The 22,687-nt window shown below is 37.7% G+C and overlaps 1 protein-coding gene across 6 annotated transcripts; it reads left to right on the plus strand.

The window, feature by feature from the left end:
* The first annotated feature begins 3,291 nt into the window (after positions 1-3,291).
* Positions 3,292-21,670, plus strand: LOC103703591 (E3 ubiquitin-protein ligase PRT6-like). 6 transcript variants are annotated; one of them, XR_015967711.2, is made up of 20 exons: positions 3,327-3,831; positions 4,435-5,538; positions 5,803-7,043; positions 7,135-7,275; positions 9,797-10,040; positions 10,130-10,873; positions 12,482-12,679; positions 12,854-13,043; positions 13,131-13,512; positions 16,292-16,343; positions 16,431-17,082; positions 18,676-18,884; positions 18,998-19,533; positions 19,636-19,740; positions 19,871-19,937; positions 20,020-20,097; positions 20,708-20,776; positions 21,024-21,124; positions 21,285-21,398; positions 21,552-21,670. XR_015967711.2 is itself a non-coding variant. In XM_039124169.3 (19 exons), exons 1-18 carry the CDS (start codon positions 3,760-3,762, stop codon positions 21,096-21,098), a joined length of 6,159 nt encoding a protein of 2,052 aa, XP_038980097.3. In that variant the 5' UTR covers positions 3,308-3,759; the 3' UTR covers positions 21,099-21,124; positions 21,285-21,670. The 6 variants fall into 6 exon arrangements, 4 of the variants coding, with proteins under 4 accessions (XP_026658922.4, XP_038980097.3, XP_088558390.2 ...); XM_039124169.3 differs by having other exon boundaries at positions 3,308-3,831; positions 21,285-21,670; XR_005510901.3 differs by having other exon boundaries at positions 12,854-13,512.
* Positions 21,671-22,687: the final 1,017 nt, after the last annotated feature.

The following is a 22,687-nucleotide window of genomic DNA, read 5'->3' on the forward strand; positions in this document are numbered from 1 at the left end:
TATGCAATTTGTCATTATTTAAACGTGGTTTCATTTTTTCTCTTGATTAGGTCAAAGTTTGCAGGATGTGTAGGTGAAGAAGAACTTGCCCGTTGGTGTGTTTTAATGAAGCCTTTGGGGATTCTAAACAATGTCTGACGAGGAATGCATTTTCCTATATGAACGGGATTCTAGAGTCTAATTTTGGTCGGGTATTCTTGGATTCAAGTCTTGGTTGTTGCTTCCATTGGAGAATATGTTTAAAAGGGAAAAAATACTACCATACGTGTCTCAATGCTCTCTAGATAAATTATATCCATTTGAGTCTCCAAAAGCAAAAGCCGGACCTAAAGACACTGTTACATGTGTCTTGGACCTCACTTAGCAGTGGTAGTTACGGGGTCTCTATTTTCTCTCATGTTTTTTCTCTTTCTTTTTGCCATTTTCGCCGTTGGCGTTCGTTGCCAAGGCTTTTAGCCATTATCCTCTGACTGGTTGCTGCAGCCTCAGCCATCAGCAAGCAAGCTGCGACATAAAATCCATCGAGTCAAAAATGCCTCTATTTCACCTCTATCTTTTATTATTTTTTCTACTTTTTTTGGCCGGGCTCCTTCTTTATTGCCCTTTCTCTTCAAGCTTTCGTGTTCTCTTTAGTAGCCAAATTATTATATTTACCTATGCCTGGGAAAAAAAAAAAAGAAAGAGAAGGACAGGCCGACGCAATGATAAGATTGTTTCCACTGAGGCATCCTTTTCTATCCATGTCCAAAGAATGATGCACTAAGAGCGCCCAATGTTTTCTAGACCATCATCCACTGAGGCATCCTTTTTCTATCCATGTCCAAAGAATGATATACTACGGGCTTCGCGCAATGTTTTCTGGCGTAAGCTGACGGTTATGGTACAAACCTCTAAGCATTGTTGCTAATATATTACATGATGTTACTTATATTTTAATTTTATTTGATCTTTTTTTTTGAGAAAAATAGTTTTCAATAACTACTAATTATTGATAATTAAAACTAAAATTGTACAGAAACTGAAGTCATCGCCCAGTTTAATGTTATTGGATATTTTTTATGAGGATCTAGCTTATGCTAATTTAGAAAGCAATCAAGAAATTTCTCAAGCACCTCCATGGTCTTTTTTTGTTCCTTTTTATTTCTGCCACCAACTTGGCCTGGGTCAATTTGAGCGTCTTTTTTCCGCGAGAATATATGGACATTTAAAGCAGAATATATTCGGCCTCATCAGGTCGAACAAGCGTGCACTTGTTTCCTGGTAGGTAGATTTTAGTTGACGTCCGAGCAGGTGAGCCTTGGAGTTTTAATTGCTCAAGTATCTCATATTATGATGTTTGTTAGTGATTGGATCATGGCAGATGCCAACTTGGTTTCCCACATTCTAATTCTTCTATTCCGTTTTCTAATCAAAGCAAGGTCATTCCTATCCAATAAAAAAAGGAAATCCAAGCAAGTAAGTACATAATCTTTTCTTATGAGAAAATTATAGTTGGTCCCTCTCAACTTTCAGCTGTTTGCACAGAGACCTTATCTCCTTTAATGCTTCAATCAACCTCCTTAATCTCTAGTTTAAGTCTATGGTACTCTTCCCCTCCTCTTATGGCGCCGCTAATGGTGCTAAATTGGACAGCTCAATCGAAACCTGCAACAGATGGGGCTTCTTCTCTTTGGGACAACGGCTATATTAGAAAATTTTAAAAATGTTGAGGACTCCTGTGATGGTCATAATTTTATTTAAGGGAGATAGATGAATTGCAATGAAAATAAAGTTGAGGAATCTAATTGAAACATTTTAAGAGAGAGTTAGAGAAGATGTTTGCAACAATTGAGGGATCAAAATATGTTTTTTTTTTAAATAATCTAAAATTGGACTGGGCCATTCAGGTAGTGTATAAATTGCAAATGCCTTTGGTTGTTTAGGTGCCGCGGTTGGGAAGTTGTCCTTTGTTTTGTTGCAGTGAACTATGATGGTGTATATATATATATATATATATATATATATATATATATATATATATATATATATATATATATATATATATATATATATATATATATATATATATATATATATATATATATATATATATATATATATAATAGGTGTTTGTTTAATCTTTTGCTGGAAAGTTTGTAATCTGTAAACTCTGTCATGCTTTGTTCTATTAGGCGCTCGCTCCTCTTTCAACACACACACACACACACACATAAAAAAAAAAGAAAAAAAAGGCAAATAGGAAAACTCATCTAAGTCTCATGGATGCCACTTGAGAGCCAAACTTAGCCCTTTATCAGGTGAACGAGGCCAACTGCAAAGTGGGCAACTGGAAAACAGTGTCTTAAGATGCTCCTCCTGCACTCAAGCGAATTCCTTGTGCACATGTCTGCTGATACACGCAATAATTTTTTTTTTTTTCCATCCATTCTATTAGGCTTTGTTTGGAGCTTTTAGTTTAATAACTTTACGTTATTTGAAATATTTGAATATTAAAAGATTTTAAGATAATATGTGTTGGTGGTTCGTGAATGGAGAGATTTGGAGATCCGAATGTTTAAAGAAAGCTGATTTCGAGAATTTTAACTCACAATTAAATTATTTAATTTGTGATTTTGTAATTTCAAAAATTTATCGCAATCGAGCATTTCGTATTACAAAATCATAGCTCGTAATAACAAAAATAAAATATTATCATTTTCAAGACTCGAATACACTTTCGATCTATGCTATAGCTTGAAATAATACACTGAAAATATTACACAAAGAATTATCTCCTGGTGCGTATTAAGTGCATATGCAAGGTTTTTTGAGCTCACTAATATTGGCTTAGATAAAAAACGTACATACTTCCTCGATTTCTAGATATTATATATAAGTTTAATGTTTAGAAGAAAAATAAATCATATGGGCGAAATGAGCTCCAGAGTTTTAGTTGTCACATTTGCTTTATACAATTGTATAATAATTTAAATAGTTATAGTCGATTACTTACTGTCGTGTTAGGTGAAAATACCCATCATTCCATGTTTCTATAATTAATCTCATAAGTCTCAGCAAACAAAAAGAAATCCCATCCTAGTTGGTGTTGATAAAGATATAATCTAATATTATTTGGTATCAAACAATTATTATTATTATATTTTTATGTATATTTACATACGTTTTTATGTATGCAGGTCTAACTTGCGTGCATCAATTTATATGATGTTCTCCTGCTCCTAAAAACATTTTTCTCTCTTCTTGCGTCCACATTTCTCTCACCTTATTACTGGAATAGAGAAAAAAGTCAAAACAAAAGAAAAGCGGCGTGCATCTATCGCAAAAGAGGAGTTTATACATCAGCGGGTTCCTTGCGAGGGTTCGAGACGTTGGAACGCTGGCCGTAGCAGCAAGTCGGTTCGGGGCGAATAAATACCGGATAGGGAAGAAGGCGGTGGCGTTGTGCTATCAAAACGCAAGATCGCACCGCCTTCTTGAGTTGCAGAGGAAAAGGGGTAAGGAAAGATCTCGGATTCCCGAAACCGTAGGAAAAAAACGGAGAAAAAATTAGGGTTTGTTAGGGAGGGAGAAGCCCATGACCCCTTTCTTTCATTCCCGGAAATATAGAAAAAAAGAGAGAAAAAGCTAGGGTTTGTTAGATAGGGAGAAGCCCAAGACCACTTTCTTTCTCTCCTTGTAGTATCTCTATCCGCGTCCATAAACCTGGGGCGAGGAAGCTCGAGAGGGATCTGCTGGAGTTGCGCGAATTGGCTGCGGCTCATGGCTGGAATGGAGGTCGATTCACCGCCAGAGCGGAATCCCCCGCTGTCCCCCCGGGATCGCATCGTCGAGGCACGACTTCATCATCTATTTGTCTCTCTCTATTTTTTTTCTTGTTTAAAAGATTTAAGGGGGATTGAGGGGAGGTTATTAGCCGTCAAGATTCTTTCTTTCCTTCTTCCGCTTATTTTTTTCGCTGATTTCAGTCTATTTTTCCTCGCAATTAGTAAGGGTTGCTTCGGAATAGCGTTTTCGATTTTGAGAGGCGATTTGCATGAAAACATACGAGTTAAGATAACGATCTGTGCGATCTTCTTTTTCCTTTTTTATTTAATTCCTTTCATATTTTTGGGGAACAAAGTCGAAAGAAAGTAGCTTTTTCCGACTTACGTGGGAACCCACTAAAAATTACTGTGCTATGTGGAGATTAGCTGCAATATTAATGGTAATGCACGAAATGTAGAACCGAGTTCAATTGAGAAATATTAATGGGTTTTACTGAAATGCCCTATTCGTCTGCCCTATTCCACCAATGCATTAAACGTTCATACTATCTTTTAAAGAAAATCTGTATTCTTGAATTTCCAATGGCGTGTTTATTATTTCACATTATCTTGGGGTTCGTCTATGAATTCTGTTTAATGTAATAATATTTTTAGCGTTTGAAATTTCCAGAGACTAATTCGGCAAGGGGTTCCCCTGGATCGGCTCGAACAGCTTCAACTGGGACTCGTGAACTTTGTGAAGGAAAACAAATCCTTTGTTCAGGAGATTGTGTCTGCCATCTTACCAACTGATATCCACGTATCTGAGCCTCAGAAGTCATCTAAGTTGGAGTCTGGAGGAAGCTCCAGCTGCATAAATGTTGATGAGTTTGGTGAGAGCATGTTGTGGTTACAATGGCTTATGTTTGAGAGTGAACCGCAGGCAACTCTGCAGGATTTGGCTCAGAAAGCTGCTGGCCAACGTGCTGTGTGTGGGGCTGTTTGGGGACGAAATGATTTGGCTTACCGCTGCCGAACATGTGAGCATGACCCAACCTGTGCAATATGTGTTCCATGCTTCCAGAATGGCAATCACAAAGATCATGACTACTCGATTATGTACACTGGAGGTGGATGCTGCGATTGTGGAGATATTACTGCCTGGGAACGCGAAGGATTCTGTTCAAAGCATAAAGGATCAGAACAGTTCCAACCTCTCCCTGAGGAGTTAGCAAATTCTGTTGGACCTGTTCTGGATGCTCTTCTAGTGTGTTGGAAGGACAAGGTTTCATTAGCGGAGCTTCTGAGGCTCCTCAGAGAAGGTGACCACAAAGATGCATGTCCTGAGGTTGCAAATGAGTTAACTTCTGCAGTTGTTGATATGTTGCTTGACTTTTGCAAATGTAGTGAAAGCCTTCTTAATTTCATCTCAAGAAGAATGCTTCAGTGTATTGGTTTATTAGATGTTCTTGCGAGGGTGGAGAGGTTCTTGGACACGGATGTTGTGAAAAAGCTTCATGAGTTGCTTCTAAAATTGCTGGGGGAACCTCTTTTTAAGTATGAGTTTGCAAAAGCTTTCACAAGATACTATCCAATTACTGTAAATGAAATCATTAAAGAGTGTAGTGATTCAATGCTTGAAAAGTATCCGCTATTATCGACTTTCTCTGTGCAAATATTCACAGTGCCTACTTTGACACCACGACTTGTACGGGAGGTGAATCTGTTGGCTGTACTTCTGGGATGCTTGAGGGACCTTTTTCTTTCTTGTTGTGGAGAAGATAATAGTTTACAGGTAAGATAACGATGCATTTTTCTCCAATATTACAGCATCACTCCCAAATTTATTCTTTATTGTCATTTGAATAGCCTTGCTGTGAAAGTTTTGTTTGCTACTTGTTAAGGATCAAAATTTACTTAACTTGCTTGTGAGATTAATCAAGGATGTGGTACTCTTACCAGTACACATGACAACTGGGTCTTCAATTTGTTATGTTCTTCAAGATATTCTTGTCATTCTCTTGAATCATTGTGAAATTTGATCGCAAAACTTTTGCAGGCAAATAAATGGGCAAATATGTATGGAACCACAATTCGTCTGGTTGAAGATACACGGTATGTTATGAGCCATGAGGAGGTTCTCAAATATATTACTCATGAGCGGCCTGATATTTATAGAACTTGGATCAAACTTTTAAGCCTCGTACAAGGCATGGATGCTCTAAAGAGAGCTACAAGTATTCACACAGAAGAAGAAAATGAAAGTCTGGATGCACCATTTGTGTTGGGACACTGTATTGGCAATGTCCATACTCTTTTGGTGCAAGGAGCATTTTCTTTTGCCGAGTCCAAGGAAATGAAGGATGTTATGGAAGTACAAGGTTTGAATGACAGTGATAGTGTGCGCCATGCAAAAGTGGGAAGACTTTCTCAAGAAAGCTCTGCATGTAGTTTAAGCAGCAGAAGCAGCAGATTGGATTCTGGATTGCAATATCATGATGTAAACGTTGATATACGGAATTGCCTGTCTATTCCATCTCCTGCCATATTTTTGATTTTTGAATGCCTAAAATCTATGGAGGGTTGGTTGGAACCAGAAATTGCTCGGAGGAACAATTCCTTTGGTCCTGATGCTATTAGTAGCAGTGGTTATAATCTCTTGACTTTGAGAAAGAAGTTGTTTAGAAAAAAGAAGGGCGCGAACAGTAATAACGTCTACAGGACATCTGTGTGTAGGGAGGATATGGATGCAGCCCAAGTGCCTACCCCTAGCGAGCATTATGAGAGGCTTAAGGATCCGCTTATTCATGGTATAACTGGTGGTAATTCGATGGATGTTGATGGCACCACTGACATGTCTTCTGATCATGCTTCTACGAGTGGATTGTCAGATGATAGTCTTCTGGAGATAGACCTTGGTACCGAAGTGGAAGCATTGGGTATCTTGAATATGGCTAACTGGCCTGATATAGTTTATGATGTCAGTTCACAGGAGATATCTTTTCACATTCCTCTACATCGTTTGCTTTCGTTGCTATTGAGAATAGCAATGAAAACTTGCTATGGTGAAACTGAAAAGTTGGAGAAGGCACTTGTGCTTTCTTCACTACCTACGTCAGCATATCACCAAGAATTTTTTCGGCAGGTTTTCGGTAGTTTACAGCCTTATGGATTTTCTGCTTTTGTGATGGAGCATCCGCTAAGGTTAAGAGTATTTTGTGCTCAAGTGCGCGCAGGCATGTGGCGTAAAAATGGTGATGCTGCCATATTTAGTTCTGAGTGCTATCGTTCTGTGCGATGGTGAGCTTATAATGAATTTTATTGAATTTACTGTTAGAATGAGATCTTGAGTAAGCTAATCTGAGGTTTTCACTTTTTTCTTACTCTCTAGGTTGGAACAAGGGCTAGAATCTGATCTATTTTTGGTACAGTGCTGTGCTGCTTTAGCTCCTCCAGAGTTGTTTGTTAGGAGGATTCAAGAAAGATATGGATTATCAAATTATACATCTCTGAATCTGGCAGAACATAATGAGTGAGTATCTAGTATCTCCATGTTGGCATGTCGACATGTCAAAATGTGCATTTACTGTCTTTCTTTTTCCCGAGTTTAAGTTTAGTCATGTTCATTTCATGCATGTATGCCACAAATTTGTGATAATGCCCTGTAGCACATTTTTGTTGGTGAAAGAGAAAAGCAAAGCTAATAATGAGGCATCTGCTGCCAGTTTCATGTTCCTACAAGTTTTGAGATTGTGGTCAGAACAAGAGTGAGAATCATGGTATCAAGCACCAGAGTGATTGTGGTCAGTAATTAGTACCGCATCTCAATTGGATGCTGTAGTACATTTGATGCGATAATTCGGTTGAATTACAAAAATAAAATAATTAAAAACAGAGGGAACTAAAATAATTCAGAAAAATAGAGAGAAATGGTTAAATTTGCTATCATATGCTCTGCTAGCCAAGGTAGGAAAATTTATGTTGTATATACTGAGCATGGCTGTGGCTCGAGAATGTTGAAAAATTTTGTATGGCTATATGTTGGTTGATGTTTTGGGTGGCCATGGCCAATATAACTACATATGTACTCTGATCATTAATGTTGGCAATGGATTCCTTGGCACAAAGGAAGAAAAGTTTGAATGGAATCATTTGTTCGCTAGCGATGGGATCTTTTGAACGTCAACAAGGGCTGCAAAAGCTTTAAGTTAGCCTTGAGATTTGAGGATAAAAACAGCATTGAAGATTCTTTTACCCTTTAAAAATTTGTTGCAATTTTTATTAGTAGTGGTACTGCAATACAGGATTTCTTTATTTTTTGAGGGAGTGGAGGGTGGCTATGCATACAGGTTCAGGCCAATCAAATTATTTTGTTCTTTTATTTCCTCCGTACGTTGTAATTATTAATGGTAGTGGTTCTGCAATATGTGATGGTGACTTATGAGGGGATCTGGTGGTGTCAGATTCTGGTTGACCTATCTAGTTGTTTTTTTCCTTTTTCTTTCCGAACTCTGTAACTATTGGTAGTTTACAGTATTATTAATTGGCGTGTACAGGAGGGAGGGAGGTTTGTGGATTATGAAAATCCATCTTTCTAGGATTGGGCTAGTAACTCCTAACACCCGTCCTCTTTTGTCTATGCCGGTAACCTTAAACTTGCAAACTTTGTAACTTATCTTGAAAGTTTCAAGGTTGTTTTTACTGAAGATATTAATTAATTTTTGATGTGATATAAAAATCCTTGTACCAAACCTCCACCTTCCCTTTGCGCCGGGGGAGTGGGGGTGTGGAGGTGGAAGGGGCATGAATATGGGGGTTGAGAACTGTCCTTTTTTTTTTCCCCCAAATTGAAAATCTGCTATATGATTTACGTTGTTCGTCATGTCTTTATTTTGAGCATTATCAAGTTATAAAACTAACAAGCCACTAAGGTCATTTACAGTCTGCTAAGGTTGCCAGATCTGGCAGTCTTGGCAGAGAGGAAGAGCAGTTGGGGGAGGGGGCTGAGAAAGTGAAGGAGCGGGAGAACGGAGAAAGATACCACAGGGGGTCACAGCCCAGTCCCATGGGATTGAAAAAAAAAAAGATCTTGAGAGGTCTTTTTTTAATCTGGCAGCAATCGGGCCCTTGACACCCTACTTTCTTCCCCACCCACTCTAGCTCCCTCCCTCCCTCCCCCTGGCAATTGATTTTTTTCCCCCAGCTATAATTTTTGATGAAACCTTTTTCCTTCCAAAGTAAAACCTAATTTCAAAGCAGCTTTCTTCCAACCTTATTTGAACAGCACTGTGTTCTATAGTCTAATTTGATTTCAAATACTTTTTTTTAAGTGGGAAATTTAGTGGAAGTACCTTTAACTTGCTGTCATGAATCTTGGGGCATTGAAGTTTGCAATCTTCTCATGGTTGTGGTAGATTTTCATTAGATCATAACAAGTGTTTGTAACAATTCCAGTATATGAATCAGGTCCATTTTTGTTGAATATCATTGTGCCCTGTATGTCTACATTCCAGAAATTTGTTTATGATTTTTTCCTTTTTTGGCACAGAAATTCCTTACTAGAGTCAAAATATTTTAGAATTGAAAGTTAAGTGGATTGTATAATGAACAAAAATCAGAAGACTTTTTTTATATCAAAAGCTTTTAGTGCCTAAATATATCGCAGGGAATGGTTTTAGGAACTATGTTTTCTTGCGCATGTGTGTCCCTTAGTATGTAGAATTATTTTTTGCTGCATGGGTTGAAGCAATAAGTTACCGTTTGTTTCTGTTCTGGATTTTTATCTGTTCATATTGCATGGTAGAACCGTTCCTATGGGCATTTTGACAGAGCAGCAGAACTTCTTGGACAAAGATTGCACTTCTTAGGACAGCTGTATTTACTTACTGAAACTTTGATCTATAATACAGAACCTTCGTATTTGAATTTTGCTTGGTGCTTTTATTAACCAGTTATTCTAGAGTTTGGAAAAAAAAGGTGTGTGCATGCACACGAGTGTGTATGTTCTAAACAGATCTTTTAGTAACATGCCTCAAGGAAAACATTGTTTTCAGGTATGAGCCAGTTCTGGTACAGGAAATGCTCACTTTCATCATACAAATAGTCAAAGAACGGCGTTTTTCTGGATTTTCTCTAGTTGAAAATTTGAAGAGAGAATTGGTATGTAAGTTAGCTATTGGAGATGCTACTCATAGCCAGCTGGTAAAAGCTCTTCCTCGTGATCTTTCAAAGAGTGATCAGCTTCAAAATGTTGTTGATATGCTTGCAGTGTATTCGAATCCCTCTGGCATGAAGCAGGTGTGGTCCATGTTGTGGTATATGTTTGCCCTGTCTAAAATTTGATCTGTAATCAATTAAGATTGAACTGATATCTGCCTGTGTTTCAGGGTAAATATTCTCTTCGTAAAGCATCCTGGATAGAGTTGGATCTGTATCATCCCCGCTGGAATTCTAGGGATTTACAGGTTGCAGAGGAGAGATATTTCCGGTTCTGCAAAGTTTCTGCACTTAATGTTCAGCTCCCTCGATGGACTGCTATCTTTGAACCATTGACTACAATTTCTAGAATTGCTACATCAAAAGCAGTTCTTGAAATTATTCGTGCGGTTCTATTTTATTCTGTTTTCACAGAGATGTCACCAGTATCTCGAGCTCCTGATGGTGTTCTCATAACAGCATTGCACTTACTCTCTTTAGCATTAGATATATGTGATTCACAGAGTCGTGATAATCAGTCATGCATGAGTTTTTCTCATCGAGCAGAAGATTCTTTTCCTCTTTTGACGTATGCTTGTGAAGGATTTAATGTGAGTGCCTCTAATGAGTCATTTTTCTGGAAGAATCAAAGCTTGCTGTCACTGCTTGTTTCGTTAATGAGGAAGCATAAGGAAGAAAATGATAAGGGTATTTCTGAGACAAGGCAGTGTGATATTGCTTCTCTGATTGAGAATTTATTGAAGAAGTTTGCTCAGCTGAGTACTGATTGCATGGGTGCCCTGAAGCAACTGGCGCCAGATATGGTTTGTCGAATGCTTCAGCAGTTTCCTGACAGTACCATGCATAATTTGGCATCAGCTTCTGGTACTGTGGAGCGTAGGGCAAAAGCACGAGAGCATCAAGCTGCTATTATGGTAAGATTTTGTTGCCTTGTTTCCTTCCCCGGGATTAACTATTTGATGTGATTAACTACTTTAGGGTTTAATTTATGTATTTCTTTCAGCCCTCCAAGCTTGAGTAGTCCTTCACCTTTTCTTTGAAAAGATTTTGTGCCATAACTATGCAAAATTACATGGAAATGTGTCATATCTTATCAACTTGATAGGAATGATTATGCTTTCTAAGTGCTCATTGGAAATTAAAAATGTTACGCTGAATTCAGCATTTTGATTTTGAGACTGTCATTTGCAAGATTGTTTCCTTGGGACATTTGAAGGAAAAGTCCCTGAAGGTGAAAGACATGAGGAAGATCATTTAGGTGATTGAGGAAATTTAACTTTTTGTTTACTTTGTTTACTAACTTCTAAAAAAGAGAATTGTCATGAGCTATATATATGTAGAGTTGTCAACCTGCACATCTAGTTTCTGGTAGCTGTGTGTATTCCCTCTAAGAAGCTTTCATGAGATACTCAAAAATTTCACCTGTACTCAATTTGTAAATTGTCAAAATCTGTTGTAGCCTGCTATTCTCAGACCTTGTGTCTCTAAACCAGGAAAAGATTTGCAAATCTTTCTCAGGTTATCAACCAAGAGGAACTGTGTAGACTGTCTTTTGATTTCCAAGTTGTTGCATCATTGGATTATACATTTTTCAAAAACTTCATTGTAACAATAAGTACTGACACTTGTATTATTCTTGAAACAGTTTTCTATGCTGCTGTTATAGAGAAATGAGTGTTGGCTATTTTATGCATGATTGCAATATGTTATTGTCTCTCATGTGATGCGTGATGTTACATGACTAAATAATCTATAATTGCATTCGTTGTACTGCTCCGAACCGCCTCGTACTGAGGGTGAACTGGCAGTTCGAAAAATCAGGTGAGGAAGGAAGAAGGAGAGAGAGGAGAAGAGATATAGAGGGAGGGAGGCCGAGAAAGACTCTCCCGCCGCTTGGAAAGAGCGAGAGAGGGCTTGGAAGCCCCTCTTGTTTTGTCTCAAATCAGGGCTCCGTTGTTCTAAAACGAAACAAGGGATCCTATATATTTTTTTTGCCGTTTTTCAATTGAAATTGGCAAATAGTTTGCTGAGTTGCTATATATGAAGTCGACATTATCATTTGCAGACTTCAGTTCAAAAAATTCAAAAAAAAATTACGTTTTGCCTCGGAATGATACGGTAAGGACCCGTACTATACTGTTCCGGTCACCAACCACTGCGGATGTTGGTACCGGTTCAATGAACCTTGATCTATGTAAATGGCCACTGTAATATTTAATAAACCAATATATCTAAAAGGATTTATTTGGGATTTGATTTGATTGGTGATGCGAAGCTATGATGTATATCAAATGTATGAAAAATCAGGCATGACGTTAGTTCGATCCATATATGCCATTTAACTTTGCAGTAAATATTGCAAATAATATTCATGGGGTGATGCATGTATGCAAACATCTCCTTTTTGTCTCAAGGAAATTCATCCTATCTGAGCGTGTTGATACTTATCAATAATTGTTATTTCATGACAACTTTATTTATTTTGTGTTACTTGTCTTCCTTTCTCATTGGGTATATTATAGGCAAGAATGAGAGCCGAGCAATCAAGATTTATTGCCAGCCTCAAGTCCATGGTTAGTGATGAATCAGATGCTCCAATATCCAAGCAGGAAATATCAATTGCAGAAGTTGACCATGTCTCTGAGGAATCAGCACCACTTTGTGCCCTTTGTCATGATCCAGATTCACAGAGTCCGTTATGCTTCCTGATTCTTCTCCAGGTAAGAATTTGTTTCTGCTAATTTACTTCAGACATACTGGTTAGCAGGCCTTCACATAATTTTCACTTTTTAACTATCAGCAAGTACTTGTATGCCATCAATATTTTACTGATTTTCTTCGTTATTTTCCATTATTGATTGTACTTTCATTTTTTTACACTTCATTGAAATTAGAAATCTCGGCTTACAACTTTTGTTGAGAGAGGTCCACCAACGTGGGAAGATGGAGGCCAGTTAGATGAGAAGATACAATCATTTGGAAAAGAAGGGCTTTTTAATCCATCTAGTGCTGACTCAAGCAGTCCAGCACAGTTGGTTCTGAATGCTGGCCTTGATTTATCCATTGATATAGAACCTGCAGAGGGTAATGCAATTATTGACTTTTTTGAAGAACAGCTTCCTGATATTAGAAATATTCAACTGCCTACTGTATCATGTGATAATGACACAGACACTACATTGTCTCTTGAGATGGAGGATGAAATCTATCGGTGTATTGTAGAGGACATACGAAGTATTGAATCCCATACAGAGGCACTGGATGGTGAACAGACACATTCTACTTTATGCATTCCAGTAGGTTCAAAGAAAAGTAGAAACATAGAGTGTTCTGTGCTTGGGGAGTACATTGCATATTTGTCAAGAGAGACTTCAAAACGTCAATCTTCCATGTATGGTCTGCAACATCTTGCAGATGTATCACCAAAGCCTACTTCAACTGCTAAATTCAACAGATTTGGCCCGAGCGATTGCGATGGGATTCATATTTCTTCTTGTGGGCATGTTGTGCATCAGGAGTGTCATGATCGATATCTGTCATCCTTGAAACAACGGTATGCTATGCAGACTGTCAGAATATATTCATCTGCTATAGGCATTTCAGCCTTTTCTTTTTTCAAATAATACATTTAACTTCTGAAGTTGTTTTTAATAATCAGAATTTGTTTGTGAAGTTTCTTTTATCTGATGATTGATATCCTTCTTTTGGAAGGAAATGAAGAATGACTCTATGAGATAAATTTGCCACTGAGTGCTTGCTCGGATGGTATCAACCTTTGTGGAGCAAAAATTTGATTCCGGTTGGAGTCAGCCTCGAGGGATTTAGTCGGGATATAGGTTAGAAAAGAGGTGTTAGTCCCTCCTAATCTCAAAGAGAGAAAGAGAGAGAGATACTTTATGAGACAAATTTGCCTACTCTGTGTTATGGGTAGAGTTCAACATATGAGAAGGCAATGTTCATCATGTTTTTATATTCTGAAGTTAATCTTATAACACAACAATTCATTGAACGATCATGATTTTGGATATCAAGTTTTTCTTTTTCCATAGATGGTTCCTGGTAACTCTGCTATAAAATATTATGACTATGCGTTCTAAGCTTCGCTCCTTCATCCAAAAGAACATTAATACCACTTCAGTTGTGGTGCTTCTAATCCCTCCCCCCAAAAATAAGTACACCAAAATGACCTCCCTTAGTATTTTCCTTTATGTTAACAAGGAAAGTCACAATAACATATTATTTCCTAATAGATATTCAATATGTATGTTCACTAGAACTGTATATTGTAGGGAATTTATATTGCTTGGTTGCATAGTGAATCGAGAAACTTAAAAGATCCTTTTTTGTAATGTGGTCAAGTCTGATATTTGGCAATTAACGTCTTCCAGTCTAAGGGAATTATGGTGATCTTCTAAAATTTGAATGCCTTATGGTCATCCTTCAACTTGTAATACCGTTGACACTAGGTGAGGTACGGCATTCCTTTCCCTTCAAAAAGAAAAAGAACTCTACAGGATATTTACAAAATGGTGCTGAATTCCTAGTCAAGACAACTCTAAACAAGTGTGGTACTTGTTATGAGATGTAAAGGCTAGGTGGTGGGGATGTGACCCGCTAGTTATGCATATTTTTCTCATACATTAGGAAGGTCAAACTTCTGAAGTTCCTCTAGATTTAAGGGGAGAAATAGCGAGATGGTATTAGTAGGTGATATATTTTTGCAGTTAGCAAATTATTTTCTGCTTAAGATGGTCATGCTTCTTTTTCTTTTTTTCTCTCTTGTTGCATGGTTCTGGTGGCCTTTTTTTTGTTGGGGGTGATGAAGCAAGGAAAGAGAAATTTCAAAAATAGCTATAAGTTTTGGTAAAAATTTGAATCCAAAGTCAGAAACTGTTGGTTTTTGTTGGAAAAGATTCAAAACCAGGGTCTTCAGAACAAAGTTGATTTAGGGAACCAAATATATTGTGTGCGCGCGCGCACACGCGCATGCAATTTATGCTAATTTATGTACACTTTTTAAATTTTTACGTATACTTTTTAAATTTTTTCTGACGTGGCATCTGCCTAAACACTATGGTATGGCTGCCAATTTACCATATGCCTCTCCAAAATTACAAACATTAAAAATAAGAAAATAGGTATAAAACAGTTGATATATCCATATGTTAGTGCACTGCAAAGTAAGCACAGGAGGAAAAGAATGCTTAAGAATAGTTCTTGATATTCAAGGACCATTGAAGATTTTGCATAATGACTGTGAATATTAATTTAAAGGACCATTCAGCTAGATAAGAAAGTACAAGTATTTGCTAAGTTGTCGATAATTAAGAGACCATCATGAAGGTGGCAATCGAACGATCTAAATTCCATCAATTGGAGTTTGATGTGTCAATCATGCTTCATTTCTATCTATTTTGAGAAAAATACCTATTCACACTGCTCTTCGCAGATTTCTTTGTTCTTTACTCCCTGTTATCATACTTTTCTCCTTAAGTGAAAGCAAACATCCAGGTCTTGGATGCTCCCAGTAACCAAGCAAGTGTCATTTTCAATCTACAAAGCTGTACCATCCCAATTGGTGTCTCGTTACTTCCTAATGGTGCGAATACTGTGCTCATTTGCAGTTCTTGTACCTCAGCATTCTCAATCATATATTGCCCAATATCAAACCATACAAGGATGCTAGGGTCTTCCGACTGTTTGATAAGTTGTTCTGTAAGTTTTACTGACAGAATCTTAAACTAGAGGAAAGTTGTGTCTGTGAAAGAAGACCATATAATTGGCCTGAAACTTTCCTGCCAACACACATGGAAACTGCATATTATGTACTATCTTTTGTTCCAACTAATTGTTTTTTAAAACAAATTTGTGGAGAAGGAAAACAGTATGTGTAGGAGAGAAACCAAAATCAATGCAAATGAGATCAGGATACCAGCATCATAACAGAATCAGTCATCTTGATTAAATTATCGGGACCTGTCTGTGAAAGAACGTCAGATTTTAGATCTATAAGTATGGTGATTTATGTTATTTTGGTTTTTGACTAATAAAAGTTTTAATCAAATACTATACTGATGAAATATATCAGTGTGGCAAGGATCCAAGTCCTATGTCTAGCATGCACTGGATTTAAACATACAAGATGTAGCTCATGTTTGAGTTCTTAGAGGTCAAATTTATACTGGATTAATTTTAGTCTTATCTCACTTATATAATATAATTCATTTCATTTGATAGGGTTAGTGAAACTTTGTTATTGATAGTTCACTGTTGCTCGTCTTTTGCTTGAAAAGAAAATTCTTCATACTTTCTGTTTCCCTGCTATGTTTCAGATACATTAGGAGACTTGGTTTCGAGGGAGCCCACATTGTGGACCCAGATCTGGTAAGATATATTTCTGTTGTGATAGTGTTGCAATTATTTTCATGACTTGTTATCATACCTTCTCCTTAATATTTTGCTTTTTTCCAGGGAGAGTTACTCTGCCCAGTATGTCGCAGATTTGCAAATTCTATCCTTCCTGCATTCCCTTGTACTTCTAATAATGCCTGGAGGAAGATGGGGATATCAATCAATGGTGCTACACCGACTAATATAACATCATCAATCTCATCAGATTTGGTTGGTGGCATTTTACGCCTTCCCCTTGCATTATCCATTCTTCAAAGCACATCGAAAATGGTTGGACAGAGCAGATTCCTCGAAGCCTATTCTGGAAAGCCAAGGGAAACCATAGAACCAGCTCTGGAGCCCGCCCTTCAAAAATTGTTTACACTCTATTATCCTCGCAGTTATGGTAGCTTGTTAGCATCTGGTCGGCTCAGTCATTCTCCGATTCTCTGGGACACACTTAAATACTCTATTATATCTACAGAAATTGCTGCCCGTGCAAGGCTGAACATGTGTTCCACTGGTTCAAAGTCTTGCCTCGAATCTTTATATGGTGAACTCCATTCTTCTAGTGGATTCATATCGTCATTGCTACTTCATGTTGCTCAATCTGCTCGCAGTTTAAATCCTCATGAAGTGCTTCTGAGGTTCAGAGGCATTCAACTTCTAGCAGGGTCAATCTGTTCTGGTGTGTCAGGGGATAACAATTTATCAAAAGTTGATAAGCCAAAAGGTATGGTTTTATCCTCTTGTGGATCTTTAACGCTGCCCTTGTGAATATCAACCATGCTATATGTTGCATATGAATGACATAGTCTTCAAAGCTGTTTAGAATTTGTAATTTATTAAAATACGTGGAAGAAGGTAAGCATTCAGTGTTCTGGCTGTTGATGTTTATTAGCAATGGATAATGGGCCCAGGTTCCTATTGCGAGTATTTTTTTTGTTCTTGAAGTTATTTTTGTTATTGCAATGATTCAGGGCAGTGATCTAATTTAGAAGGAAAATCCAACTTCCCTGTGGTTCATGTTGTGCCCCCTTTGCTTATTCTACCCAAAGTTTGCTGCTTATTTGCTTGCTTTTGATGATGGTCTATTTGATGTTCTCATGTTGCAGTAGGAAATGAAAGAAATTGTCTTGATGATCTATTTTGTTTCTGTAGTTGCTTGAAGAAAGTTCTATTCTAGCAGATAAGCACCATGGTAGGTATTATGCATTAGTTTTGATGGATGAGCATGGTCAAGAAGGAAGATTTATGCGATACTAGGCGACATCACCTGGTTGTGAGCAGAATCATCCTTTCAAGCACATTTAGCATGTCTTATATCATGGGTTTTTGTAGTATATGGAAGTTGCTGATCTAATACGAGAATTTTGTGATGTTCACTTCTATGGCTGCTTCTTTGTGGATTTTAAGATAACAAATAATTGGATTGCCTATCTTTCTGAAATTAGGGGGTGTATTTGTCTGTTTTGCTGGGGAAAAGGGTCCCATATGATGCCGGATTCTTGGTGAAGCTTGACAGATTAGATGCAAGAAGAAACACAAAGTGGTGGATGAACCATGTGCATAGATTGTGCTTAGTATTATAGAATATGAGGTTTAACCCAACCCATGTCAACTGGACCTCTTCCAGTCCATTCTTGTTGGATGGAAAAAAAAGTCCTGGTAAGGTCATTTTTTTTTCTTTCTATGGGATTCGGGCTGGCCCACTCTGAAAAAAATCCTTTAAATACTATCTATGGGCCTAGCCTGGCCTGTGCTCTTATGAATCCTGTTGGATTGCACAGGATTATCCAAACATGCCCTAAGATATTGAAGAGACCCATGGGATGACCGCCACTTTATGTTGAATACATAACATGTTTTTGATTGCTATAAAGATGGTGGTCCTTGGCAAGGATTTTGTTGAGAAAAGAAGTGGTTCAGCACAAGGACACACCTTAGGGATGGTACTTATGAAGATTTGGCCATTATCTTTAAAGTCTTAAGTCTTTTGTGGACCTTGAGATTTTAGCAATAAGAAGCTTAGTGGGACCTCTTGTTGATACCTCTACCTTCCTCAGTGATAGGATCTGTACTTTGGATCAGTCTTGACTAATTTGGTTTTAAAACACTTTAGTTTCAACCTAATGCTAAAGTAAAATAAAGAATATAAGTGTAATTATTTGCTATCTCTCTATGTATGTATTCTAATATGCTCCAAGAAAAAGTTTTGGTAATACAAAAACTAAGGGGAACGTTTAGTTTACTAATAGAATAATATCATCAAATGCACCAAAGCAAATGCAGATTTTACATCCCCAATTCATTTCGTGTTTGGCAGGTACATTCTCTTCTGTGCTGGAATGTGCTGACAGTGGAGAAGCCTTTCCCGACACTCAGTTTTGGAAACAAGTTGCTGATCCTGTCCTTGCTCAGGATCCTTTTTCTTCATTAATGGCTGTCCTTTTTTGCCTTCCACTTCCATTTATATCATCAAGCGAATTCTTCATCCCTTTTGTGCATCTCTTCTATGCGGTTTGTGTTGTTCAGGTATATAATCTAGAGTATTGTTCTGGAAAAAACTTGTGGCTGCACGGTTATTTTGAATACCTTTTCATTTCTCTTCTTTGTATATATAAACATAAGGACATGATACTTTGCAGGCATTGATTACATGCTATGGCAAACATGATTTTGACATATCGAGCTTTGGTGACTGCCTTCTTAATGATGTTTCCAAGACTATGGTGGAATCTGAACTTGTTAGACAGTATTTTGTCTCAAACTATATTGATACCTCTTGTCATCCGAAGGATATGATCCGTAAATTAACATTTCCTTATCTACGAAGATGTGCGTTACTCTGGAAATTGCTAAAATCCTCAAGGTTGGCCCCACTCTATGGCAGTTTTTGTATATGGGAAGGATCGAATCTATATACAAGCAGTGATGCATTAGATACTGCTAACTGCCTTACAGTAGAGCTTAACGGGATAAAGGAATTGGAGGATATGTTTCAGATTCACTCATTGGAATTGGTTCTGAAGGATCAGGTCGTGCATGCTTTATCCTTAAGATGGTGCGAGCATTTGCTCAAGAAGTTCAGAGTTTGTAAAAATAGAGGTGTCTTATTTTCCACTCCGGCAGTTCCCTTTAAGTTGATGCAATTACCTCGGGTTTACCAGGATCTCTTGCAAAGGTTAGGATTAAAATATTTTTAAGCAGACTTGATATTGAATGTTGTTAATTTTTCAACTCAACATGATCGGTGGTCATTAAATTAATAACATTGGTGCAACAGGTATGTAAAGTTACCGTGCTCTGATTGCAAGTCTATCCCAGATGAACCTGCATTGTGCTTGCTTTGTGGTAAATTATGTTCTCCAAGCTGGAAGCCATGCTGCCGGTTCGTATAATACTCTTTTAATCTCATGCACATAGTTTTTATGCATAATTTCCTTTTATCTTGCATTCTACTCTTATATATCTGTGGCTTCATAAATACGCCACCTAAATTGCTGATTTCACCCCTTTAGGACGAGTAAATGCGTAAATCATGCGATGGCCTGCGGTTCTGGCGTAGGTGTTTTTCTGTTGGTCAGGGTAAGTCTATGTAGTCAATGCTTGAATTCATAAGGTCATTACATTTTCTTAGCTTTATTACTGATGATTGTCTTGGTTACAGAGAACCACAATCTTATTGCAGAGATCTGCAAGGCAAGCCTTTTGGCCATCTCCCTACCTGGATGCCTTTGGTGAAGAGGTACTTTAGATTATTTTACAGCTCTGAAACTATGACAAGAGAATTATGTCTCAAAGATGCTATATGGTATTGTTGTATATTTGACTAGTACCTCTCAAAATCAAAACTCAATCTGAAGTTTATAGCTTTGACAGTTTCAACACCTCACCGCTCTGCTCCCTTTCCTCTTTGATACATGAGTGGGTGGTATTCATGTCTCTGAAGCCAAAGATTCCTTCCCTTGCAGGCATTGATCTGCATTTCAAATTAAGAGCTTGACTTAATCAGCTTAACATTCAAATTTAATAATTGTAAATGGATGAAACATGAGCATCAAAGATAGTCGGATTACTTTAGTTTTTTATTGTTAAGTTATCGCCAAAGTGATGCTACTATGTATCATGAACAGTTCTTAGTTTCAAGACTGAATGGCTTCTACATTGATGTTAAATACACTGCATTATCCAATACTGCAGATGCATAGCTTTGTACATGTGCACGAGTACAAACACAGACAATTAGCATTTCAAGTGTTCTCTCAGGCTCATGATGAATTTGCTCATCACTTGGTATCCCATTCCTTTTCTCTGTTTACTGACTTCTTTGTGCACCATACTCCCTCTGGGTGCAGGATCATGACATAAGAAGAGGAAAACCTTTGTATTTGAGCGAGGAGCGCTATGCAGCTCTTACATTTTTGGTGAGCAAATTTGACGCCTGTTTTTCACATGATATATGGTGATGATGATTTCATAAGTGGAGAGCAAACTTTGATCTGGTTGAAAGCCCTGAGGCTAGATATTGCTGATTGTTTGTATTATGCTTTTAATTAAAGATACTTGGTTCTCTATATCTTTTTGTCGACCGACTTTGTTCAGATTATTGTTTTTCGTACATGTGCTTCATTAGTCTTATTGTATATCTAATTTAGTTCCTACATGGCATAGGTGGCATCTCATGGTCTTGATCAGACTTCTGAAGTGCTTCGGCAAACAACCATGAGTTTTTGGGGTTCTGATTAGAACATTCAAATGAATTCTTTGCAAAGGTTTGAATTAAAATTTGGCTATGTTTCATCCTCTGAACTTGTTTTTCGACTTGAATGGTAGTTGGTCCAGGCTTTTTCTTTTTGCTGCTTAAAAAGAAAAAGAATGAGACGACAATTTCCTTTTAATGGGATTAAATCGAAAACTGACATGCAAAAACAGGTTTGACAGGTGCACTTCCACTTATCCATCTTACACTGAAATCATCTTTGGAGAGCCGACTGTTGGTGGAGAATGGACCTCTGTCTTGCAGATTTCATGCGTGATTTTGTCATTGTCAGTTCATGATGCATCGCTTTCCTGAGAGAGAGCACCTAGGCCTTCTATTTCTTGCCTTGCTAATTTCATGACAGTTTTCAGTCCAGTGACTGGAATTGCATGGCTTTATCCTACCTCAGTCTGCTCAATTGAATACTTCAAATTGTGCAGGTTTTTGACTCGGTTATGCAAGCTGTACAGGTGATGGCTTATGGGATGTTCGAAATACTGTTCGTTTACACTTGCATGATACAGTCCTTTTTTGCTGAATATATATTTAGTTGAAACAAGCCCCGAGATATTTATTAAATCATGAATATGCTAATGTATATTGATGGAAAGGTATTCATGAAACGAGCACATGAATCTCAGCATGTACAGACGTGGATTAATTCACTACAAAGGCATTTGTGAATCGAGCAAATGAATCTCAGCATGGACAGGCGTGGTTTAATCTAGGTGGAGGATGCCATTAATTTTTTTTTAAAAAAAGCCAAAGTTTCTGGCTTTTAATCGGTCTCGAGTTTGAAGTCCCCCACATATCTTTATGTAACAGATCCGACTGGTTTTCCATCACTAGATGTGGAAAAAAAAAAGTCTCTCCAATCTCGAGTATCTTGTGTAATGAGAAGTTAATGGGGTTGGTATTGATATTTAAATGCTCATTCAGTTATTTGCTCTCTTTTTTTATCTGGACAAATGCTTTTCGACGCGCCATCTCAGAATGTGGGAAGGGGATAGAGAGCGTGTCCTGTGGGAAAGAAAAATTGATCGCTTAGAAGCGGGGTATGGGGGGCGAAAACCGTTTTCTCGTTACCACCCCGCATCCCATTGTCGCGACTGCCGTCGTTGCCCGCTGCCGCTCACCATTTTTACCGCCATTAGCAATCTTCTTACCATCTACCGCCCTGCTTGATCTCTACCACTAACCTCCACTATTGACTCCACAATCATCGGTCATCGATGCTGGCGCTCGTTATGGCCAACAATGTCTATCACTGTCCATCATTATCGGCAATCTTTAACAACATTTGTACTATTGATATTCTTTATAACAACTTTGGATGATTTGTCACTGCCTACAACCATGGTGGTGAACAATTATTGTTGAATAAAATGTATACATTTTAAACATGCGATGTATATATTACGAATTGCTAATGCAAACGTTTGGAGATATTCATTTTCTTCGAAAAACATATAAAAATATATTATTGATCTCTAACATTATTATGGTCCCCGATAATCTTGACAATTACCTCACCACCCACCACTGTTTACGATCTTTACCAACATCTATCTTTGCC

The sequence above is a fragment of the Phoenix dactylifera genome, chromosome 8 (genome assembly GCF_051530095.1).
Source record: "Phoenix dactylifera cultivar Ajwa chromosome 8, Ajwa_hap1_PhDact_Kaust_v1.1, whole genome shotgun sequence".
Classification (NCBI taxonomy): Eukaryota; Viridiplantae; Streptophyta; class Magnoliopsida; order Arecales; family Arecaceae; genus Phoenix; species Phoenix dactylifera.